This window comes from Argentina anserina, chromosome 4 (genome assembly GCF_933775445.1).
Source record: "Argentina anserina chromosome 4, drPotAnse1.1, whole genome shotgun sequence".
Lineage (NCBI taxonomy): Eukaryota > Viridiplantae > Streptophyta > Magnoliopsida > Rosales > Rosaceae > Argentina > Argentina anserina.
The window spans coordinates 19414426-19440083 of record NC_065875.1 but is presented as its reverse complement, the minus strand read 5'-3'; the positions used below and the strand labels follow the sequence as shown (position 1 = coordinate 19440083).

Below are 25658 nucleotides of genomic sequence, written 5' to 3'. Positions count from 1 at the left end.
GTAAAAGATATCGAGAAGAATAGTGAAAGTTGAAGTCTTAACTCTTAAAAGTCAAGCCATATCAGTGACCAATGCTCTCATTGACCTTGAGAGAATCCAAAATAAAGGGTCACAACATAGTCTCACACTCTCATGACGATCATAAAAGAATATCTAGAATTTTAGTAACAAATGTTCTCCTCGAGGAATATAGAAAGAGTAGTAATCTTTATCTCCTTGACGCCCTCTCAAATGATATTTAGATAAGGAGTGTTCTCCTCGAGTACTATTAGGGAAAGTAAGAAAACATGAGTCACATTGTAGTCTTTGTCTCCTAGAAGTTCCCTCATACCTTCATAGATTGCTAGCAACTTGTGAACCCATCATGGAAGGATGATAATACTGAAATTTGACATGCGTATTTTAGCACAAACGGCTTCCTCTTATGTTTGTGAAAGAAAGTGGAGTACTTTTGCTCTTATTCATACAAAGAAAATGAACCGTCTTGCATATCAGAAGTTGGAAAAACTCGTATACTACTACTATAACACGAAGTTCTGACTATGTGATAAACGAGCAAATGATAATGTGATCAATGAAAACAACTATATCGATCTACTTCATGTTGCTATGAATCACTTAGAATGCCATTGATCCTCTTCATGATTGGATTATGCATGCACACCTCGATGATGAAAATGACAACCCTCCTCCACATGTTGTAGAAAAGGCAACTGATTTTGGAATTGATGTAAACAAGGTATTATCTGATGAAGTTGGAGACCCGGGAGATGATTCTGATAATGCTAGTGTGTGGGGCAGTGTAGCAACTCCAGATAGTTCAGATAGTGATGATGATGATGGTGGTGGTGGTGGTGGTATTGGTGATGGTAGTGGTGGAAGTCGACAAGGTGGTGAAGATACAAGGTTTGAATATGGATAATTTTATGTAGGTGGATAATTTGAGCAGTTTACTTGTGAAAGTAATTTTGATCATGCTACCCAATATGAGAATCATGGATCTAGAGCAGGCGGTCATGGTGCGCAACAGAAAAATAGGTGCAGGAGGAGGACAAGAGGAGCCATTGATGATCAAAATATTTTATCTGATGTTAGTTCAGTTGCCTTAAGTTTTGATTCTATCAGTTTAGGCACATAGCACAGTGGGATGTCAAACGAATCACATGAAGTCAACTATCAATCTGGTCATCCTATTTACAATTATGGTCAGTTTGGAGATGTTTATGATCAATTATCGAGTTGGGTTTATTCTTACTATCTCATTCTCGGAGAAACTATTAGTAGCTCAAAAGAGATATATGATTATCATGTTAACCATTACAATTCGTACTATATGGCTCGTATGTCTTGGGCAAAGTATAGTAGTTTTGTTGACCAACGTACATCTTTTCAAGCACCTAGAGTTTCTTTCTGGTACTAGATAAAATTAATAATTGTATTTGTTTGTATGTAATTCAATAATAAATAAATAATTTCGGAAGATGAACGATATTTTTTTTTTCAATATCCCCGATATATCTGATATCTCCATTTCAAAAAAACGATATATCCCCCGATACCAATATTTTAAACCTTGCTCCCCATGGCCTTCCTCAAACTCGGTCAGCACCACCACCTCCTCCGGACTGTCCGTCGCTTCTCCTTCTGGTCCATCCAAAGGACTGTCGTCCGCTGCAGCCTCCAATATGCTACTACCTCGGCCGACAACAACCTATATTGCTTTAGCACCAGAGACATGGGGTAGATACCCTCTTCCAACTTCTCCGACACCGCGGGAAATACCTCCCTTGCCTCCACGTCCACGTCCTTTGGACCCCACTCCAGGGCGAATTCTTCAATCCTCTGGACCACCTCCTCATCCTTCTACTTGTCGAACGACCGGGCTTCTACCTCTCGGGCAGCTTGATCTCCACCGTCGCTGCAATTAATAATTGTTAGACCCAACACAACAAAATTACAACTCAAGCTAGCTTGTTCACTACTCTTACCCGCCGATATGACAATGGTATAGGCCTGGTAAACGTCCATCCGCCACCACCGGTACACTAACCTATCGGCCTGCTCCTTGAAGGCGAACATGCACCTCATCATTCGATGTCGCTCCATCATCGGCGATAGCTCAGTACATATCGACACTGAAAAAAAAATTAGCCTCCACTTACACCATCAAGCACGAATACAAACAAACAACAAGAGGGAGACAAATCTTAGTTAGCGGTTGAAAGGCACCGGCCACCTGGAAGATCGAGGCCTTCTTCTGCCACGGCCCCTCCACAGCAAACGCCCGCTCATTCCAGTTCGTTGGGGTCGAGCTCGGGGGCTCGAAAATCAACGGGGCATACTACTTTCCCTGGGGTGCCATCCTAATGCAACCTTTGCTCCCCCGTTTTGGGGAGTACTGCAACGACCAGCAGACAAGGAACTCCCGCCAGCACGACTTTCCTTGCCGGAGCACGCGGAACATCACGGTGCTCCCCAACAGCTGCAACCACATGTTGGGCGTTACCTGCCCCGGGGCGATGTTGAAGCTGGAGAGCAAATACTGCACGCAGTATGACATCGGGAGAGTCAACCCGTACACCAGCGCTTTCTCCGTTATGCAACACGACCCCTCCGGTGTCATACGGAAGAGCTCTCCCGGATACTCTCCAACTCCCCCATCGTCGCACCGCGACCGGGCGGGTCCACCTTCTTGTCCCCCAGCCACCATATGCGGTCTTTGCCGCTGGTCCCTGCTTCTTCGATTCCTCTCTCCGCCATTTCAATGCCCTGCAACAAAATACCGAACGGGTTACTAGATGACCCTGCATCGCTCATATGGGCACGCCCCCCGAATCGACTTCCCTCACCTCACAGCCTGCTCTGGCGTGTTGGTTGGCGGCGAATTCTGAGCGCAAATCCTTAGATCCGCAATGCCCAACAACTCCGGCCGATTTTCGCATTTGCTTCAACTCCCACAACAATACAAATTAGCTCATTGCTCATAAACTAGAAAAAACAGTAAGGAAGCGAGAGTAATACCTTCGGTAGTTGTGGACGAACTGACGTAGCGATTCCCGTGGTTGCAAACGCGGAGAAACCTACACTTTTCTGATCACAATTCCCGGGAATTCTTCTATTTCTCCTCTTCTGCTTCCAACACTGTTCACAAATGAGAACCAATGATTCCACCCCTCTATATATAGCTGCTAGAGATGATCCCGATCATTGACAAAAAATGACCCCAGTAGTCGGATCATCGCCACGTGCCCCACTACCATAAAACCGCCTCGGTTGCCCTCCCCACGTGTCCCACCTTGCATCCATCCATAACCCATCGATCCTTCACTTTCCCACATACGTCATTATTGTCGTTGACGTGACCGTCGCTTTCCCTTAATTCTCTAAGCCCCCGGGGCGAGTCGGCCGTTGCAGCGGGGGACATTCCTTGAATGGGGACTTTAGGGACTCGCCATATAACTCCGGAATAATGCAAATCTCCGACCCGGGATAATCTTCAAATTCATAGATGCTCCGAGCGTGTTAGTTAACCCGCGAAACTAACCCCGAGATCCTAGGTCACTCCAAGTCTAGGGACGCTTCGATGTTAGTTAACCCACGTGCCTAACTGCGTTTGTTAGTTAACTTTTGTCTAACATTGAGGTCTCGGCCACCCTCCAAGCCCTAGGCCACACTCCAGGTCGACGACGCTTGCGCATCTGGTTAACCCATGCGTCCGATGCGGAGGTCCTTGACCAGATCCACGGGTGCCTCATACGGTCGGCACCTGACCCCGACATACCTAGGTCACGCCAAATCTATGGATGCCCTGAGCACTCTAGTTAACCCGTGTGCCTAGCCCCGAGATCCTAGATCACTCTCCATAGTCACAAATAAGCCGGCCTCGGTCCCGAGTAATTTGAACTCAGATATTTGCTCCGGAGATGAAGATATGAAATTCCCCACCCAAGAAATCTCCTCGACTGGAGACTTGTTAACACTACCCCCTAAATGGGGTGATCTCCGACTTAATCTCCCCTGCTCCGGTCACTGGACCGGAGACCTGGAAGACCCAACATGAAGATATACCGGTCCGGCAACCCCTCTGCTTGCTTGAGTATCGCCATTAACGTCACTCACAGTGGCTCACTTTTAGAGATAGATACAATATACTGGCACACATTCCCACATCGAGGGAATGGTCATGCACATTCCCTAGCGCACCTATAAATAGGCTGTCCAAACCAACTAAAGGAGGTAACGTATTCCTAAGTCCTGAACTCTCGAACTTATTCCGCACCAGAAATACTTAAGCTTCGGAGGGTCGAAGGTCGGCGCACCGTTGGTCCTTTGACTTTGACTTGTTGTGTGCAGGTCCTATTGAGCTGACACACCGGAATACAAGGTTACGAGAAGCTCGATCCCCCGAATTTAGCTCTCGTAACAACACGTACTCAATTCTGAAGCCAAACCAGCTCAATGATGAATGATGCCTTGGGGTATACCTAATTAAGGGACGTGAATACAACTGAGCGTCTCATCGGGTCCTTAATTATATTACTTTAGGAAGGAAGCATCCTAATTTGTTCTATTGTTGGAAGAACATATCTACATCATTTCTCGCTACCCTAATACGCAAATGGTAGGCAATGACAACCTCAACAACTTACGGAATTTTGATCGCTCATTTTTAAATGGAAAAGACATGTTGACTGTGGGAAAAAGGAAAATCTTCATAAAATAGACAAAAACAAAATGTTGACAGTGGGATTTGAACCCACGCCCTTTCGGACCAGAACCTTAATCTGGCGCCTTAGACCAACTCGGCCATATCAACGTTGTTGAACATGAATTGAGCATGTTTAACTTGTATAAACATTAAAAACACCTTAATGGAACTGAAATGTTAACTTGCACTGCACTTGACGTCCACACATCCGATGATCCGAACAAAGCCAATACGATTTCCATTATCGACTAAATACCAAAATTAACAGACCCAGTTGGTTTCTGCTGAATCCGAGTTGCATTCCTTAGCTACACTAGTTTCTGTCTTCTGGGTGTTCCATGGCTGCTTCACAGATGCTTTGTGCATCCGTCTTCACTCCTCATCCTTCATCAAACCTCAACAAGCTCCCAGACCTTCTTCTTCTTCACCCAGACTTCCAACACGACTTGGGTCATTCAAGTGCAAGGCTCAAAGCTCAAGCTCTCAGTCTCAGACTGTCTATCAGGGCGTCTATGGCCCTTGGTCTGTTGACTCCTCCGATGTTAAAGAGGTATGATGAACCATTCCCATTGAACCCTGATTGAGTTTTCCATCTTTATTTGTTAAAGCTGAAGCCTTTTTCGGTTTCTGGGTTGTTGTTTTTGGGGTGGCAGGTGATTCTATACAGGTCAGGATTGGTGACTGCAGCTACTTCATTTGTAATTGCTGCTTCTACTGCCTTTTTGCCTGACAGTTTCTTGGCTACTGAGATTGTGAGGCCTAATCTTGATTACTTATACGCAATTGGAGCCGGTGGTTTGGGTGTGTCTTTGGTTCTGATTCACACTTATGTGACTGAGATTAAGCACACTCTGCAAGCATTTTGGGGACTAGGCGTTGTTGGGTCTTTGGCTGCTTATATATGCTTGGCTCAACCAGCTGGAGAGGGCTTGGTTCAGTATGATGTTGATCACCCAATTACTGTTTGGTTTGTTGGTCCTTTGTTTGCAGCGCTCACAGGACTGGTTTTCAAGGAAGGTAAAAGTGGAATTTTCGGTTCAGAGAGCTATATAGAGGTAGAATAATGCATTGTTATCATAGTAATCTTGAAGCTGAGTGTTGAACTTATCTCAGGTCTTTGCTATGGAAAGTTGGAAGCTGGATTACTCACCTTTATTATACCAATTGTTCTTCTCGGGCACCTGGTATGTTGCTATTGCATATGTCTTATTCAACTTGATCGCTTAAAAAGTTGGAAACTAACTATAGAAATGAGGACTCGAGCCAATTGCATTCTCTTAAATCCTATGTGGCACCGACATTTTTTAAGGCTGGAGTGTCGAACCCTTCTTGACATGCCAAATGGTGTGTTAATAATATTGATTTTTCCGACATTTTTTCGACATTTTGACCAACACGTCAGGTCATCATTTTAGATAAAATAAAAACAAAAACACAACCGAAATAACCCAAGTTTTGTTTCAATCTTATCGTTTTCCTTTTCTTTTTTTCCTTATATTTATTTCTTTTGAATTGTTATGTAATGGAATGAACTTGAATCTTTAATTTGACATTATTTCATGTGTTATATATTTCTTTTATATATTATTAAATATATTAAATTACTTATAAATTGTTGTGTCGACACCGTGCATAATTTAGATTTTTTAGATTTGTTGTATCGCGGTGTCGCGTCGTGTCGGTGGCGGTGCTACATAGTTTAAATCATGTCTGCCTGTTTGGTAGAGGCACTGATGAAATTTGCATTTGAAATACAGAGTGGATTGATGGATGAAGGAGTGAAACTTTCTCTACTGGGTTCATGGATGACCCTATTTGTATTATTTTCTGGAAGGAAGTTCACACAGCCCATTAAGGTAGTCTTTGTATAGACTTGGTTGTAGTGAAGATTCCTTTTAAGTTTCTGTTGCCATGAATTTGAGGTCGATGTGCATTTTGTGTTTTCACTTTCAAGGATGACATTGGTGACAAGTCTGTCTTCATGTTCCAATCTTTGCCTGAAGATGAGAAGAAGGCATTGGTTAAGAAACTTGAGCAATAGGAGTTCAATCAGAATCCCAATTAGTATGGTGATCCACAATGGTAGTTTAGTCTATAGTTCTACTGAACAAGAATTGTGTGCTAAACATACTGTAGAAGCCTAGTGTAAAGCTAATCACGAAATATAGAATTGTTGTCCACATTCTTATGGTCTCCTGCCTCTTGGTGCTTGATTATTTTCAATTGATAGGAGTAGAACTTTTCCATCTCTCAGACAAGATCTTATGATCTGCAGGACATTAATGTTGACATCAAGTTGAGACATCAAATTCTATTACTTTAAGAAGCTACAATAAGCTTAGTAAAAAGTCGCAACCATTTACAATGCTGAACTCGAATACAATTAGACATAACATACGAGAAACTTATATTGAGTTGCATACCAGCTCTCTTGTTGAAGAAAATTCAAAATTGTTCTAAAAACGAAATGATAAGTAAATATGTGAGGAAACCTTGATAGGATGACTATGAGAAAAAACTTGATCGTGAACCAATCAGACTGCTGCTGCCGCTGCTGCCATTTTACCCTTCTTGCTCCTGCTGATCGCTGCCCCGGCATCGGCCACATTTTCTGTGTTGTTGGACACCTTTCACTTACGAGTTAGTTATTTTTGCTCACAAGCTTCTTCTGGTGTAGTTTCAGTCTCAGGTGCAGGTGAGATGTTTTCTTTGGCTTCTTCCACAGTCTCTTTACCAGCATTGCCAATTTCTTCTGATTTCTGTGCTTCAACTTTGTCATCTTGCAGATGCTGTAACTTCTGCTGCATTTCTTCAATAGCATTCATGAGGTCGGTGTTGACCTGTCAAATGAGAAATTCATAGAGTAAGTCATATATAATTGTATAAACAGAATTGTAAAAATTTTAATAATTTGAAGCTCGAATTACATGCATCACTATCAACTCTATTTGAAAGTGATGAAAGTCATGAAACATAAGACATTACAATTGGCCTCTTCCTAGCAAAGCAGCCAGCCATACCTTCAGATTATGAAGAAACTCAGCAATGTCAGTCGAACATAGCGGGCAATTCATTGGCATTCTTCTGAGGTCTCAGTGTTCTTCTTCCCTGGAAGGTCCTCTCTTTGATGTGGCTTCGGCCAGCGAAGGCACCTTCAAGGCAAGCTTTACAGAAGTTGTGCGCACATGGTGTCGTAACTGGGGAAGCCAAAACCTTGTGACATATGTGGCAGCCGAATTCTGCATTGGCAACATTTTGCTCCATAAACACATCAGTAGCCATAATGTAGAAAAACAAGTCGATGGTCACATACATAGTGCAATTGGAAGACTATATATATACCTGTCCGAATCTCTTCTTCCATGTTCTGTTTCCGCCGGTAGACTCTCTTCACTTTCACTCCCTTCCCCTCGGGAACCCCAATATTTTTCACCCGTTTCTTGCTAATTGGTGGAGGCTTTTTCCACATCCAGCGCTGCACACCATACATACCGAATCAGACGATGGATAGAGAATGTCTTGAAATGCACGTGGAATATGTGGGGTGTATGGACGGTGGATTAGGGGCGCTGCATGCATGCGGCGCTGCACCATAGAATTTTCCCTCCTTTTCCTCCTGAAATGCAGAATTAACATGTCTAGTCACATATTTAACTCGATATGAAAATGCAGAGCTAGATCTTACAAAGCAGCCGTGAAAATAACAATATTACATCGTAGTCCCATGAAGGAGATCCTTGTCTTTCTGTTATTTCGGTAGCACTTTTCAACTCTTTAATAGCTGGCAGAGGTCTCGGACGATCTCCATGAACATCACTACAAAACAAGTTCCGATAAGTTAAATGTGCACACAGAAACAGCAAGGTTTGAGCGGAACAGAGGTGGGGGATGTCATGATAACATACCATGTCCAAGGAGCAGGTTCATTGTCGCACCTCACGAAAAGATATCTGCATACCTTAAGCCCCTGCCAGAGACAAAACTCCGTTACTAAACACATTGAGAGCTAAATCCAGGACTTCGTTTTTTTAAGCATTCTACCATGATGATGAGTACGCTGCTTACCTGGGGTCCCTTCACTGGAATTGATTGGATATATAACTTGATTATTTCTTCATACACATATCAACCTATATATACTAATCTACGAATTCACTTTCCGGGATTCAATCCGTAAAACACGGATCATGTTTCCCGCCACTATACATGCCAACACTCCCCCTCAAGTTGGTGCATACATATCGACCATGCCCAACTTGCTAAGTGAATCATAAAAAACTCTTTTTGACACTCCTTTTGTGAGCATATCGGCAAGTTGCTCTTCTGTGGAAACAAAAGGAAAACTAATGATCTTTGCGTCTAGCTTTTCCTTTATAAAATGACGATCAACCTCCACATGTTTTGTACGATCATGTTGCACAGGGTTATGCGAAATATCAATAGCTGCCTTGTTGTCACAGTAAAGCTGCATAGCACATTTAGGCTTAATACCCAAGTCTTCTAGTAGATTTCTAAGCCATAATAATTCGCACACTCCCTGAGCCATACCTCTGTATTCTGCTTCAGCACTAGATCGAGCTACCACATTTTGTTTCTTACTCCTCCACGTAACAAGATTGCCTCCAACAAAGGTATAGTACCCTGATGTGGACCTCCGATCGGTAACATTTCCAGCCCAGTCTGCATCTGTGAAGCCACAAATCTCAAAGATATTGTTGTGATTAGAAAACATTACTCCTCTCCCTGGAGCTGACTTCAAGTATCTCAAAATCCTTACAACAGCATCCATATGATCCACACTTGGATTATGCATGAACTGACTCACTACACTTACTGCATATGCAACATCTGGCCTGGTATGTGACAAATAAATCAGGCGTCCAACTAGCCTCTGATATCGAGCTTTGTCAGTGGGAACTTGATCTGGATACTCTGCTAACCGATGGTTCTGCTCAATAGGAGTATCAATTGGAGTGCAATCTAACATCCCTGTCTCCGTTAGTAGATCAAGGATGTACTTCCTCTGACACAGATAGATACCATCACTTCCCCGGGCTACCTCAATACCCAAGAAGTACTTGAGTGTACCTAGGTCCTTCATCTCAAACTCTGTGGCTAGCTGCTTTTGTAATCTGTCCACCTCAATAGTATCATTACCAGTAACTACCATATCGTCAACATATATGATTAGGGCTGTTACCTTCCCTTGTTGGTGTTTGAGAAATAATGTGTGGTCTGAATTACTCTGCACGTATCCAATTTTCCTCATGAATTGTGAGAATCTTCCAAACCAAGCACGAGGTGACTGTTTAAGACCATACAAAGACTTTCTCAATCTGCATACGGAGTTACTTGGAGAAGTGGCCACATATCCAGGCGGAAGATCCATGTATACTTCCTCTGTTAGTTCTCCATGAAGGAATGCATTCTTAACATCAAACTGCCTAAGTGGCCAGTTCAAGTTAGCAGCGATAGAGAGCAATACCCGGATAGTGTTTATCTTTGCAACAGGTGCAAATGTCTCATCATAGTCTATGCCATATGTCTGGGTGAACCCCTTTGCTACTAGGCGTGCTTTATACCGGCTTACTGACCCATCTGGATTATGCTTCACTGTAAACACCCATCGACATCCTACAGTCTTCTTGCCATATGGTGGAGGTACAAGCTCCCAAGTATTGTTCTTTTGTAATGCTTCCATCTCTTCCTCCATTGCTTTCCTCCATTTTGGATCGCCCAATGCATCCTGCACTTTGTTAGGTACTGATACAGTAGATATTTGATTCACAAATGACTCATATGACTTAGATAATCTTTTAGTAGATATAAAATTGGCCACCGGATACTTGGATTTAGTCTGAAGGGTAGGTTCATATTTTTTTGTTGGTTGACCTCGAGTAGACCTATTTGGCAAAACATATTGTCTACTATTAGCCTGAATAGAATGACTAACCTCAGATGAGTGATCTTCTGCACCAAGAGAGCATTGATCAGGGGTATAAGTAGTACGAGATACATGAGGGGCAGTTGTGTTGTCAGCTTCCGGTGCCTGAATCTCTTGAGTGACGACCTCCGGTGGTGCCTGTGTGGCTGACACTTTGGTAATCTCAACAGATCTTGTTACCATATCGACTGGCTCACTTGTCTCCCCCTCTCTATGATACAGCTCTTCAAAATAGGAATTCTCCCCCTGAAGAGCAGTATCAGAAGAGGAAAAATAACTCATATCCTCAAAAAAGGTAACATCCATAGTGACATAGTACTTCCGAGTAGGGGGATGGTAGCACCGGTACCCTTTCTGATGGCTGCCGTACCCAACAAAAACACATTTAACTGCCCGGGCATCTAACTTAGAACGCTGATGTTGTGGAAGATGAACAAAAGCAACACAACCGAAAACACGGGCAGGAAGATTATGAAACGAGGGTAATTTGACATGAGATGCAAGCACCTCATATGGAACTTTCCCTTGAAGAACACGAGATGGAAGACGATTAATAAGGTGGGCGGAAGTAATGACAGCATCACCCCAAAGGTATTTAGGCATGTGGGCACTAAAAAGAATACACCGAGCCATATCAAGTAAATGACGATTTTTCCGTTCAGAAACCCCATTTTGCTCAGGTGTGTAAGGACACGTTGTTTGATGAACAATCCCGTGTGCGTTAAAGAACTCCTGAAAGACATGATTCATATATTCCCCCCCATTATCAGAACGAAGAACTCGAATGGTAGCATTATATTGTGTTTGGATATTGGCATGGAAGGCACGAAAGGCTGGAAACACCTCATTTTTATTTTTAAGAAGAACAATCCAGGAAAGACGTGTGCAATCATCAATAAAGGACACAAAATAACGCATTCCTGACATAGTAGACTCTTTAGAGGGTCCCCAAACATCAGAATGAATTAATTCAAAAGGAAGAGAACTTTTAGTAGAAGTACTAGGGGAATAGGTAGATCGATGACTCTTGCCTAAAACACATGTCTCACAACATAAACAAGACTCGTCCACACTAAGAAATAAAGTAGGCATTGATTTTTTCATAACACTAAAAGATGGATGCCCTAAGCGACGATGCCATAACCAAACTTCACTTAGCTTGTCAGAAGTGGAGAGTAAAGCGGTCCGAGACTGTCCCCCTGTTTTTTCCCCTGCGTATGTCAGATCCAGATGAAACAACCGGCCCCTCAGATACCCCCGACCAATTGCCCGTCCGGTGAGAAGATCCTGAAATATTACATACATAGGAAAAAAGGTCACAGAGCACTGAGCGTCAGCGTTCAATTGGGGAACAGATATCAAATTATGGGATAAAGCAGGGACATAAAGAACATTGTGAAGCTCTATGGTGGGAGTAATACGAACGGACCCTGTCCCTAACACGGGGAATGCCTCACCATTAGCATTAGTAACATAGGGTACGGGTGGATGAGACAATACGGTGAAATAAGATTTGTCATAAGTCATATGATCGGATGCACCAGAATCAATAATCCATGTATCAAAACTAACAGAGTGAGAAATATTAAAGGCCATACCAATTGGACCGCGACCAACTATGGAGACGGTAGGTGCTCCTCCAGCAGTATGATGATCATGCCCAACCACTCCATAGATATCGGGTTCCGGAACTAATTGAAGAGCTGCTTTCGCCTGGGGTCGATAATGAGGCCTCTTAGGCCTAAGGTGTGGATATAATTTCCAACATGTCGTACGAGCATGGTTAGAATCATGGCAATAAGAGCAAGGAGGACGAGGCTGATTCCCGAAGCCTGGTGGTGGTCCCTGTCGGTGAAGGGGAGCGGAAGCTGTTGGTGGAACCGGTGGTGCCAAAGATCGAGCATGAACAGTGAGACTGGAAACGACAGCCGGTGCCTGAAAACTACTCTCCTGCTGAGACTCATCCTTTCGGATATAGGTGAAAGCGGTGAGAAGGCTAGGTGGTTCGGTCATTCGGAGCAATTCGCCTTTTGCACTGGTATGCTTTGCATCGAGACCTTTTAGAAAATGGTGAACTCGTTCAAGCTCCTTCTCTTTTTGGTACCAAACAATATCCTCTTGATTTTTGATCATGCAAGGACGTTTCATATCAATCTCAGCCCAAATATTCTTTAGTTTGGTGAAATAGTGTGCCACCGGTTGCCCATCCTGATGTATTGACAAAGCTGTGCACATTAACTCATGAACCTGTATAAAATCAGAGTCATTAGTAAATAAGCTGGCTAGTGTCTCCCATATTGCCTGTGCAGTAACACATGCTTCCACCAAATCAACTATCTCATCATTCATAGCCTTCCACAAGACAGACATGACAAGACCATCATCGTCGTCCCATTTATTGTAGGCAACAACATCCTCAGGACTAGGAGCCTTAGTGACGCCGGTGACATGGCCCATCTTGTGCATGCCGCGAAGATGAGCAGCCATAAGTCGTTTCCATTTACGAAAATTGGTTCCATTGAGTTTGGCGCCCCCAAATGAACCGCTGTCAGAACCTTTGACAGATACTTCGAAGGTCGGAACATCAGGGAGCTGAGAACCCTCCGCTTCATGTCCAGAGCCCATTGAAAAAAAGAGACAATGTAAAAATCAGGGATTAGAGAGCAAAAAATGCGAGAAAGGGAGAACAATCTGTCGCCGGTGCACTTGCACTGTTGGTGAGTATGTACTGACAAAAGCTGAGTGGACCGGGTCGGGTTGAATGGACCGGGTCGGGTTGAATGGACCGGGTCGGGTTGAATGGACCGGGTCGGGTTGAATGGACCGGGTCGGGTTGAATGAACCGGGTCGGGTTAAATGAACCGGGTCGGGTTGACTGCACCGGGTCGGGTTGACTGCACCGGGTCGGGTTGAATGGACCGGGCTTCTCGGATCTGGGCCGGGCTTCTCGGATCTGGGCCGGGCTTCTCGGATCTGGGCCGGGCTTCTCGGATCTGGGCGGGTCGGTTTCGGGCGCGGATGCAGCGGTCTTGACGCGGTCGGTTTCGGGCGTGGAAGCAGCGCGATGCGGCGGTCTTGACGCGGCGGTGCTGACGGAAAGAGATGCCCGGTGGTTTGCAGCAGCGGGACGGCAACGAGGGAGCTTTGTCACCGGAAGCTTTGTCGAGGCGCCGAGGGGCTTCGCCGGTGTTGAGGGGCTCGTCGGTGTTCGTCTGTGTCGAAGAGAACGGCGCTCGTCGAGGAGAACGGCGCTCGTCGAGGCGCCGAGGAGGTGAGGTTGCAGCAGCGGGAGCGACGAGGAAGGCGGCGCTCGTTGACTTCTGGAGCACGACGCCGGGAAAGAAAAAAACAAACAGTCGGTTATTCCGACTAATTACCGGAAGCTGCAAACACCAAACCCAGGTAAAACAGAGCACGGCTCTGATACCAACTGGAATTGATTGGATATATAACTTGATTATTTCTTCATACACATATCAACCTATATATACTAATCTACGAATTCACTTTCCGGGATTCAATCCGTAAAACACGGATCATGTTTCCCGCCACTATACATGCCAACACCTTCTTGCTCCAACATTTCTCAATTCTGTAAATCCCATCGTAACGCAGTACTTCTTTTCCATTAGGGGCATATGAAGAGCGCTTCACCTTGCTGGATCTACTCAAATTATGTAACCAAAACAGTTGAGAAAATATTGGCTAAAACTTACATACTTCAAAAAGTATATGATCGATCATCAGCAGCAAAACTATGCAGGCATATATAACACAACTCACCTCACTACTCTCACCGGATAACCCATCCGGCAACTGACACGCAGAGCCTCATTCCTGATCTCAAACGTTTGGTCAGAATTGTGCTCTTTGTTAGCTCTCTTATTTCCGGCCAAGTCTCTTCCACCACTGCACATGCACCCAAAGTATAAACCAAATAAGATCACTTCAAGAAAACCAAACAAAACAACCAAGTCATTGGTCATCTCTTAGTACCAGCCGGTATAAAGAAACCACTCGCCGTGATCCTCATCGTCTTCGTATCCGCCTGACAATATAACAGACTGAGCGACATGACCAGCCTGTCCGCAAATCCCAGTAACTGTAGCTTCATTGCTTCAATTCAATTTGATGCTTCCATGATCTCCCCACCAACACACCCTCATTCAGTCATTCCTCTCCGGGTCGTACTCGGCGGTTATCGGTCCAAAATGGTCCCCGGGCGTGGTGACAAAGATTCTTCCGGACGGTCCTGGTTCTCTAGGTAATGAGCCACCGGGCATTGGCCTTCCCCTGCCGGGGCGGTTGAGCCTGTCTTCGCCCTACGTATAGCTCTCACAAGAACCTCGTTTATGTGGAGAGATGAAGGAATAATTTGGCGGCAATTCGCACATCGGAGTTTTCCTTGTGCCACGTGTCTGTCGAAGCATTTCAGGCAGAAATTATGGCCGCAATGTGTCTGAAAAATTCAGTAAACAATTCCGTCACACGTCCAAAACAAACAGAAAAACTGAGGAAGAAAACATTCAATCATTCTTTTTCTTGACTAGAAACCACTTATAAACAAACTACACCAAAATAAACTTCTAGGAACTCTCACCCTCTACTGATCCAACTTGAACGAATGAACCATAGGGACACTGAAACGAGAAAGACAGGAAAACCAGATTAAAGCAGACTGAGAAGTATGCCCTGACTAAGGTCTCTTGTAAACATGCCGGAATAACTGGCCTGAAATTTGCTCGCTAGGTTAGAAAAACCATTTAATTCGGTCTTACAGAATTCTCAAAATTAAAATAATAATTATCTGAATGAGAGCGACAAAAAAACACAAAAATTTCAACTTGAAACCTCATCATTTCTGACCAAAAGAATCGCCTGTCAAATGAAACGCATCACATTGGGATTTATTCTTGAATTTTCTAAGAAGGAAATGGAGATCCAGGTCTGATCTGATGTTAATTTCATCACTTGGATTTACCTCCGAGAAGGCTTGCTATTAATTAGACATTTTAGTTTACGTACAGTTTGAAAAATTTATGAGTGAAACAGTTCGTATATATCATGTAAATCCTTTACCAAAATGGTTTAATTATCAAGGTGAAAGACTGAAAGCTATGAATGATTATCCAAAAAACAAATGATAGAATTGTATAGAGGGACATTGACCAAAAAAATAATTTGTAGAGAGGGTGGTGTACTAACCGTAACAGGTTTCTCAGGAAGATGCATGCAAATGGTGCAGCAAAAACTCCGCAACAGCGCCTCATTACCACCGTTCATTTTCTTCTCGGAACCCGCGCCGTCCCTATCGGACGGCACCAAGTCCGATTTGGACAGGAGTGCCTGTCGTTTCCTCGCCTTCTCTTTCTCCGTCAACGACCCATCCGCCTCTAACTCTTTAATCGCCGCAACCAGACCTCCGTCAGCCACAGAATTCCCTATGACCTGACCTGCAGACGACTCCTCCGCCGGAGTACAGTCCGGACACTCCCAGTCCAGAGCCTCGACCAGGGTGTCGGGAGGGACGGGGAGGCAGGACACGTGCCAGGGGGATGTGCACGTCTTGTAGTTGAGAATCTCCTCTGGCGACGGCGTCTGGTTGCACATCGGGCAAATGCCGTCGGTGCAGGGAAGAACGGTGACGGTGGCTGCGGCGGCAGCCATGTGAGCGAGGAGGAGGTCGTGGATTTCGTGAGTTTGTGGGTCCAGCACGGAAGTCGAGAGTAGCGGACTGCTGTTCTGTATCAGTGATGGGAAAGATGTCAAGGTGTGAGAGGGGATTTTATAGCAAACTCGGGGTTTGAAAAAGAGAGTTAAACTAGGAATGGATTTATTGAGTTTTTGCATCTACCCTGGTTTTTGAGTCGAGCGATATAAAAGGAAATATATCCAGGTACATGTTCAAATGCCACATTCCGAAACTTTAATTCATGACAAAAATGAGATGGATACGAAAATTGTTTTGATGTCTTACCAAAATGAGGAGGATTCAAATGAAGAGAATGTGGAAATTACCACCATGATTTCATGGTATTATGGTAGAAATCACGAGTGATTCTAGAGTTTAACGGAGTTGCTTTAACTTGAATGTCGTGTTATATTGAATGCAACGTGAGATTAGATTCATGTGTGCCGTAATTTTATTTTATTTTTACATTTCTTTCTTTCCTGCCATACAATTGGATACGCTGACATTTTGTTAATTTGTATATTTACTTATTTCCCAACTAATCAGAGTCATTTACGTGAGTTAGATATGTCGTAAAATCATTTGTTTGTTTCTTCTCTTGCACCGACATTTTGTTTGTATAATTGTTTCTTACCTTGTTTAGCGTAATTGTATACGTAAATCATATGAGCCGTAATTGTAGTATTCTTTGTCATTTTCTATTTTAAATATTTACAAGCTATTTGCATTTAATTAATTGCAGCATTGCGTCGCAATTTGATAAGTTTGTCGTTTTCAAGTAGTAGTTAGCATAATACATTTTATGGAAATCAGAGATCCACAAGCTTATCAATTGTCGCATATGTAATTAATGGGACCAAATGAAGACCGGAAAAACAAATTATTGATGTTTACACTTCCCTGCGCGCGGGCTAATTTCCTAGGTTTACTTGCCACCTTTAGGGATGATGAGACCCATTTCAAGGAGCCAAGGACCATTTGTCGTCTCAATGTGTCTTCTGCACCCAAGGACGTAGTTACACACGAGTTACGGTGGGCTGTAGCATACTATAAATTATTAAAAAATTATTTTTCTAGCTAATTTTTAGTGTAAAAATATATATTTTTAAATATTATCCAACCTCAAATTTCTATATATAGCCCATAAATAATCGTAATTTTTTTCTAGCCAAACCCATTATGAAATCCTAACTCCGTCCTTGTTTGCACCGAACCGGGCTTATACACCTGCATTTGATCGAGCCCCAAACCCGAGCTTATGCACGTGCCTGAAGCCTAATTGAGATGACCCTGACTTGAGCATTCTCTAATAGCAGGGCGATCGCCTGCTTGAGTGCCTCTTTGACTTATCTCGTCTCCTCTTTCGATCATACACGTGTTGAGGACGAAGATGAAAACCAAGAGTGGCAGGGGGTTGAATCAGCGAAGAGAGAGTACTGAACGGTGGTGTATAATATTGAGAAAAGAGCTCGCAGGAAGGTTAGTCTCGAAGATGAGAAAGTAGTAGGGAGGGAAGTGATTGCTAATGGGTGAATCTAAATCTTGGCAGTTAAGTCGATGCGCGAGAAGGAGTTCAGGTAGCAACGGCAGGCGGGTTTTACAATAGAGAGTATGCACGCCCGATGATGCCGGTTCGGAACTGGATTGGTGCGATGCATGCGGCAAGTGAGATCACACACTTGTTGGCTTTGACTTTAGGGCGGGATCACACGTTCCCAAAAGAAAAAGTAAACATGTCATTTCCCTATCAAATATCATGTTTACGCTTTTTAGGGGCACATGTCACACGTGACAAAACAAATGGTGATGTGTTGGAAAATAGTCTTTATCATCAGCACGTTGATAGAAAATTTCGAATTTAGGTATCACATTGTTAGTTTTTTTTTTGTATTTGGCTTAGTTTTACATTTCATTTTCATATTGTTTTCTTCTAAATTATTGTGCATTGAGTTGTAATATGAAAAATCTTTGTATCTCTCAAGATTGACAATGTGGAAGTTATATGTTTCCTTCAAAAAAAAAAATACTTTAGAAACGAATATCACAATGAATGAATAGTGATATATGGAGGAAAGTAATATTTGAATGATAGCGAAAACATGGAAACTAGTTTACTATATTTACGTACATACGTAGAAAAACAATCAAGCACTATGGAAATAAAAGGTTCGACGAGTGTAAAATTAGTTTTAGCTATGCCAGTTTCAGTTGAAATCCTGCAGTGGTTGACATTTGATCTACTATTGAATCTCTTGATCTAGATGTAACCTCATTATAAATAGTTTAAACATTCATGATGATAAGTTTTGTTTTTTGTAATCGTTTTTTTCATGTTGTTTTTTCAAGTTCTTGATTTGTTTAAATAAGCAAATTCAGTTTCAGATTGTACTGGAAATAGAAAATCAACATAAAACGACATCTAAGTACATACAAATGGAAGAGACAATATAAAAGTTGCAAACCTTTGGATTTCGATTGAATGCGAAAATTGTGCAACGATGCCTTGATTTGCAACCTAGAACTATGACACGAACTCAAATGCCATAAGAGAGAACAATGGACAATTCTGAACACAAGATCAATAGTAGAGAAACGATATCGTCTATTACCTTGAGTAATGGTGAAATAGGAAACTAATATTGAGAAGAGGCAAGACTTAGCCGAGAGCTCGGGACCAATCTAACCCAAAATTTTCTACTTAAAAGTGAAAGCGATATGTAATATATACTTATTTTCAATATACGAGATTTGTTACGTTATAAACGTATCAAACTTCTGAACTAACTTCATCGTAAATTAGTACCAAATCTCTTTCCGTGCGAACCGCTTAGGCTAACACGTAAGGTTTTTGTCACGTTAGCTAACCAACATAACTGTCATCTCGTCTTATTATTAGATTAGTATCACAATAGATTTTATAATTTGTAAAAATTAACTAATTCAGACAAGACGAAGAATGACTATAGGGTTTTCTCTCTATACAACTTCTCCTTTTGGATCGGTTAGCGGCGTTGGGGTTGCTTCGATTCGAGTTGGAGGTTTTTCTCTCTCCTCGGGTCTTCAAGAGGGTGAAAGCCATGTTGTGTGTGAGTTTTTTCTGGCACTGGGGGTTCTCGGTCTCTTTTTTTGGTGTGGTTAGCTTCTTGCGTTCGATGTTTCTTTGTGGTACGAACCTTAATGACAATATTCTGATGGGGGAGGCCATATTGCAGGCACAAGCTCTAAGTTGCGATGTCGATTTTCTCATCTCATTTGGGTGGGAGAGGCTGGATTTAGCTGTGCTAATTGGGCGGCTTAACGGTTGCACCACCTCTGTGGCTGTGCTGGCTACATTTTGCTTAGATCCTTAGCTTAAGCGTGGTATGACAATGGGCACCAATGGGGGCTCTAGTTTGGCTACTTCCTCACACTCTTGGGCCTAGTGTTTGAGTTTATGGTGGTCTTAAAAGATAGGTTAGATCTGAGACATGCGTCCAATCACTCTATGATTAGAGAGATTCTCTTAGTGTTAATATCGTGTCAAAATCAGAGACATTGATAATTACATCCCAATAGATTATGTTTTTTAATGAGTTTTTCATTCTCTTTTGGAGCTTACACATTTTAGTTGACATAGAGATTTTGTAATTTTTTTAAATAATGTTGCATGGTTTGCTTATTTCGTAGTTTAACTGTCTTTTTTATATTCATGTTGTCTCATGTATTTGATCTTATTATAAAGCTTGACAATCCTATTTTCAAAATCAATTCGGACATCAATTCATATGAAACTCTCAACGTTCTTCACTATAAGAAAATGATGACAAATTGTGCCACCATTCCGAGCCGATTTGGATATAACACTCAACGCTCTACATTTTCCACTTGTTGGCGCGAACTGTACACCACCCAGCGGATCGAGTGGAGTCCAGTTAGTGGGTTGTTAAACCCTTAAAACGACGTCGTCGCGGGTTAATACTCTCTTCCAAACCCTATGCGCATCTTCAGATTCTTAACATCATCGACACCAATCGCAAACACCTTCTTCACTCGCCTCACTCAATCCTCACCGTCCCTATCTCTCCTCCGCCGCCGCCTCACAACCGCCATGGCCACGGAGGACCAGCTCCGCAAAGCGCTCTCCGTCAAGCTCTCGGAGGTCGAGAGCCAGGGCAACCAGGTCCGCGAGCTCAAGAAATCCGGCGTCGCCAAGACCGACATCGACGCCGCCATTGAAGCGCTGAACGCGCTCAAGCTGGAGAAGACGGCGATCGAGAAATCCCTCCAGGCCACCATCAGCGGCGGCGACGGCGGCGGCTCTGTTAATAAGGAGGCGCTGCGTCAGGCTGTGGTGAACACTCTGGAGCGGCGGCTGTTTTATATTCCGTCGTTCAAGATTTACGGCGGTGTGGCGGGGCTCTACGACTACGGCCCTCCTGGCTGCGCCGTCAAGTCCAATGTGCTAGGGTTTTGGCGTCAGGTAACTCTTCTTCTCCGAACTTGTGTGATTACTAGCTTACTTGGCCTTTGATTGAGCTATGTCCTTGCAATTCAAGCTGTTCATAGACATAATCAAACGTTTAAGTTGCTAATACTCAATTTGGATGAATTGAATCGAAGATAAAGTCCACGTATTACAATGCATTGAGAATAGTTGAAGAGAATCAAAATGTATTCCTATGCTATGACTATATAATTGCTTAATGCGAGGGCCTCATTACTAGTGTAACAAAATTTAACAATGCGATCTGTTGTGCTGATTAAATGGTGCTTATTTGTATGAATTCCTGTAGTCGAATCGCTAGTCCTTTTGCAAAGATTGAACAAAAAATAGAGCTAGATAAAGATCAGATGCCTTTGTACCATCAGTTCTGAACTTCATATATCGTTGTTTCTCATACCTTGGGGATTTGCTTGTATAATTCATCTTGATGTAGTATGGTGTTTCAAGTCTTGCAGTTTTTAATTTTGCAGCATCTTGAACTTGAAGTATATGTTGTGTTTGCTAATACTCAATTTAGATGAATTGAAATGAGGAATAAACTACTGTTTTATGATGGATTGAGAATAGTTGAAAGCTGAAACCTTTATGAGAAGCAAAGTGTAATACGAGTTTCATTCAGTAGGCTTGATACTTGTGTATTGTATTTTAATCGTGTGCCTTTTTTGCTGATTTTTGTAGTGCTACTTTGATAGATTTGGCTTTGTGTGTTCAGTTATTGTCCTGTCCTTGAAAATAAAGGTTTTTGTTTCCTGTGAGGAAAACTGAAACAGTTGATCAACAAATTGAATTAGATAAGGATTAAGATGCCAGTGTACAATCATTTCCGAACTGGCGAACTTCATGTATCGAAGTTTATTTGTTTTTTGGGGAATTCGCTCCTACCTGCATTAGTATTAAGAGAATTATTGTGTTCACATCTGATGGATTTCAACTTGCAGCATTTTGTTCTTGAAGAAAACATGTTGGAAGTTGACTGCCCTTGTGTTACACCTGAGGTTGTTCTCAAAGCATCTGGTCATGTGGACAAATTCACCGATCTTATGGTTAAGGATGAGGCATCTGGGACTTGTTACAGAGCTGATCACTTGCTGAAGGATTACTGTAAAGATAAGCTCGAAAAGGACCTCACTATAACTTCAGAGATGGCTATGGAACTGAAGGAAGTACTTTCAAAGTTAGACGTCCTCTCTGCTGAAGAGCTGGGTCAGTGTATAAAGAAATATGGTATTAAAGCGCCTGACACAAAGAATCCTCTCTCGGACCCTTATCCATTCAACCTGATGTTTCAAACATCAATTGGTCCTTCTGGTGTGAGCACAGGGTGAGTCTTTAAAAGCTCATAAATCATAATTTGTTCCTCTATTTATGTATTAACGCAATAAAGGATGAATGTCCATATATATTAAAAGCTTTTTATTTCCTTAATTGTCCTCCTATGTATATAGTGTATCTATAACATATGCTGCTACAGGTATATGCGACCAGAAACTGCGCAAGGTATTTTTGTGAATTTTAGGGACTTGTACTATTACAATGGGAACAAACTCCCTTTTGCTGCAGCCCAAATTGGCCAGGCTTTCAGAAATGAGGTCATACTTTTTTTCTTTTGATTATGTGATAGGGCTATCCTTGTGTGCGGATATATGCTTTATGTCTATATATTGAAATGGCTGTGAAGTAACAAATATACTTTTTTTTCTTTTAATTTATGGATTTTTCTACCAGCCAATGGTTCTTTTCTTGTTTTCCTTCATTGTCGGATTTTATTTTTATATTTTGTTGGATTCATATTTTTTTAATGCAGATATCACCTCGCCAAGGTCTTTTAAGAGTCCGTGAATTTACACTAGCTGAGATTGAGCATTTTGTGGACCCTGAAGACAAATCCCACCCAAAATTCTCTGATGTTGCACATTTGGAATTTCTGATGTTTCCAAGGGACGAACAGAAGCCTGGCCGGTCTGCAAGAGTAATTCAACTTGGTGAAGCCGTATCTTCTAAGGTTGGTTTCTGTCACATTTATCCTCACCTCGATTTTGTTCAATCCTCTATTTCATTGACATTGTTCTTTTTTCAAATCATGTAGGATTCGAAAGTTGTTGACAACGAAACGCTTGGGTACTTTATTGGGAGAGTCTACCTCTTCCTCACTGGTCTGGGTATTGACAAGAACCGATTAAGGTTCCGACAGCACCTTGCAAATGAAATGGCTCACTATGCCCAGGACTGTTGGGATGCTGAGATCGAGACTTCATATGGTTGGATTGAGTGCGTTGGTATTGCCGATCGATCTGCTTATGATTTGAAGGCACATTCGGTAAGTACTTGTTGACTATTACTAATGGACTTTCAACACCTAAAGTATAGGTCTGCTGTCAAAAAGTATAAATATGCAGTCATGTTTATCAGTGATCATTAATCATAGCATCTCATATCATGTATTGTTATTGTTGCCTTATTTAATATTTCATGTTTTAGATTTACAGTTACAACATAGACTGTTGCTATAAGGCCTAACATGTTAACTATGTGCTCATCGATATTTATTCTTGTTTGATGGCAGGAAAAAAGTAGAGTTGATCTTGAGGCTCAGGAAAAATATCCCGAACCAAGAGAAGTTGAGGTACTGTTTTTTTATTGTGTGAGCCACTGCTTTTAGTAAACATGATTTTTCATTATTGATATTATTTATTTTTTCAGAAATTGGTTATATCTCCTGTAAAAAAAGCAATCGGTCTTGCTTTCAAGGGGGAGCAAAAGAATGTACTTGAAGCTTTGGAGGTAAATCACTCTACTGGTTTGTCATATCATGACTTGATTGCAAATGGGATTGTGTTTATGAATGTATTGCCTTGTGCATTTCAGGCCATGAAAGAAGAAGAAGCTTTGAAGATGAAGACAGATCTGGCATCAAAAGGGGAGGTGGAGTTTTATGTTTGCACTCTGGGGAAAAGTGTAACCGTTAATTCAAGTATGGTAACAATCTCAAAGGAGAAAAAGAAAGAGCACCAGAGAGTTTTCACGCCCTCGGTTATTGAGCCATCATTTGGTATCGGTCGGATAATTTATTGCCTCTATGAGCACTCATACTACATGAGGCCAAGCAAAGATGGTAATGAGCAGTTTAATGTGTTCCGTTTCCCCCCTCTCGTGGCACCCATCAAGTGTACTGTCTTCCCGTTGGTTCAGAAGCAAGAGTACGAGGACGTTTCCAAAGTCATTTCCAAGTCATTGACAGCATCTGGGGTATCGCATAAAATTGACATTACAGGTATAAGAAAATAAGCCATTTTATACTTGTAGTAGGAATTAATGGGTTACTGTCCCTATGATTTTTGAGTTTGTCAACGGTTTAATTATGTATTTTCCTCAGGTACCTCAATCGGGAAACGATATGCAAGAACTGATGAACTTGGTGTGCCATTTGCCATCACTGTGGATTCCACTTCCTCAGTAACAATTCGCGAAAGAGATAGCAAGGACCAGATCCGTGTTGATGTTAGTGAAGCAGCATCTGTTGTCAAGGATATAGCTGAGGGAGTGAGGACATGGGCAGATGTGTGGTCTGCTTTCCCTCACCATTCTTCTGGTTCAGCAGACGAGTAGAGGCCAACTGAAAATCCATAATCAACAACATTAGCTATAGCTTTGAATTGTCTCAAGTCTGGAAAATTGTTACAATACAGAGCATACTTGTTGCTAATTGGATGCATACTTGCTCTTAAATTTATGTGGCTGTCTTCTTTTGTCATTCTCTTTTACTTTTTTACCTTCGGAATAACAAAGCATTGAAGTTATTCAATCTGCCAGACTATTTGGCGTGCTAAACAGCAAACTCTGGATTATGTTTATGCCATCCAAGTTATCTGTGATCCGTGAAAAGCTGCTAAACCAATCTTATAGCACCCTACGGTTCGTGCGCCTTCGGTAGGGGATCAGCCGAGTTTTGGTACAATACTTGTGTGCGCCTTCGGTAGATCGGCTGTTATGAAATCAGTGTTAATTAAGTCTGTTATGGTTAATTAGGAGTCGTTAGAGTTTGTTAAGCTTGTTTAAGTGGAACCAATTAGCTATTGACATGTGTCCTGGTTGTTGGATCGGAAATGAGGTTCTTATTCCCTCAGCTGTAGCGAGAAACGCATTCATGAATATATATCCAAGTTTACTTCTCTTGCATTTCCTTTTCTCCCTGTTTTAGGGTTTTACTCTTAATATTTGGTATCAGAGCCACCGATCATGGTGAATCTCCGGGACAAGGAGACCAAACCTCCGTCTACCAAAGATTCCGACGCGGTTACTGTTTCCGATGACTTGGTTCAGTTCGAAATGGAGCTTCAAGCTCATCGCAACGAGACGCGCGCTCAGCTGGCGGAGACCAACGCTAAACTCGTAGATCTGAAGGTTTCGATGCAGGCGCAGCTGCATCAGTTTTAGACTATGATGATGGAGGGTTTGCAGCAGCAGCTTGCTCAGCTCAAACCAGGGTTCACTTCGACGAACAACACTCCTCAAAAAGGCATGACCACAATCGAAGGTGGTTCGGCTTCATCGTCTACTTTTGCTCGTTGTGAGGGTAATCACTCTCCTGTTCAGTTTGTTGACCACACTGGTGATAGAGTAGATATTCATGATGTTGATGAATTGTTTGATTTCTCGGTGAGTGGCACTAGTACAGACTTAGTGTTGAAATCTAAGCATACGCCCATGAAGTCGACATCTACAAATGCTTTAAACAGTGATGGATTACCTAATTTTAATATGAACATGGGACATGATCTCCAACCTCAGGTTACTTGCATGCCTAATTTTGAGCATTTTTCGTGTATGCATC

General features: G+C 42.4%; 2 protein-coding genes, 1 non-coding gene and 1 pseudogene across 3 annotated transcripts; 2 read left to right on the top strand and 2 right to left on the bottom strand.

Annotated features, from left to right (window-relative positions):
• Positions 1 to 4618: 4618 nt before the first annotated feature.
• Positions 4619 to 6922, top strand: LOC126792339 (uncharacterized). Its single transcript, XM_050518788.1, has 6 exons — positions 4619 to 4693; positions 4977 to 5258; positions 5362 to 5725; positions 5822 to 5892; positions 6466 to 6564; positions 6663 to 6922. The coding sequence occupies exons 1-6, from the start codon at positions 4619 to 4621 to the stop codon at positions 6747 to 6749; spliced, it is 978 nt and encodes a 325-aa protein (XP_050374745.1). The 3' UTR covers positions 6750 to 6922.
• TRNAL-AAG (transfer RNA leucine (anticodon AAG)) lies at positions 4736 to 4816 on the bottom strand. Its single transcript has one exon. It is a non-coding gene; the product is annotated as a tRNA-Leu (tRNA).
• Positions 6923 to 7249: 327 nt separating the features above from the next.
• Positions 7250 to 16319, bottom strand: LOC126792338 (E3 ubiquitin-protein ligase ORTHRUS 2-like; annotated as a pseudogene).
• A 3998-nt stretch (positions 16320 to 20317) lies between these two features.
• LOC126789784 (glycine--tRNA ligase, mitochondrial 1) lies at positions 20318 to 24566 on the top strand. The gene is made up of 9 exons (XM_050515836.1): positions 20318 to 20803; positions 21766 to 22148; positions 22299 to 22416; positions 22632 to 22829; positions 22914 to 23144; positions 23391 to 23450; positions 23528 to 23608; positions 23693 to 24098; positions 24201 to 24566. Exons 1-9 carry the CDS (start codon positions 20318 to 20320, stop codon positions 24431 to 24433), a joined length of 2196 nt encoding a protein of 731 aa, XP_050371793.1. The 3' UTR covers positions 24434 to 24566.
• The last annotated feature ends 1092 nt before the right edge of the window (positions 24567 to 25658 follow it).

Excerpts from the sequence above, each read along its gene's own strand:
- LOC126789784 (XM_050515836.1), top strand. The coding sequence starts at position 20,318 with ATGCGCATCTTCAGATTCTTAACATCATCGACACCAATCGCAAACACC. Across the intron at positions 22,417-22,631 it reads GCCAGGCTTTCAGAAATGAG|ATATCACCTCGCCAAGGTCT; the intron begins GTCATACTTTTT and ends TTTTTAATGCAG. Across the intron at positions 23,609-23,692 it reads ATGTACTTGAAGCTTTGGAG|GCCATGAAAGAAGAAGAAGC; the intron begins GTAAATCACTCT and ends TGTGCATTTCAG.
- LOC126792339 (XM_050518788.1), top strand. The coding sequence starts at position 4,619 with ATGGTAGGCAATGACAACCTCAACAACTTACGGAATTTTGATCGCTCA. Across the intron at positions 4,694-4,976 it reads ATGGAAAAGACATGTTGACT|ACCCAGTTGGTTTCTGCTGA; the intron begins GTGGGAAAAAGG and ends CAAAATTAACAG. Across the intron at positions 5,259-5,361 it reads ACTCCTCCGATGTTAAAGAG|GTGATTCTATACAGGTCAGG; the intron begins GTATGATGAACC and ends TTGGGGTGGCAG.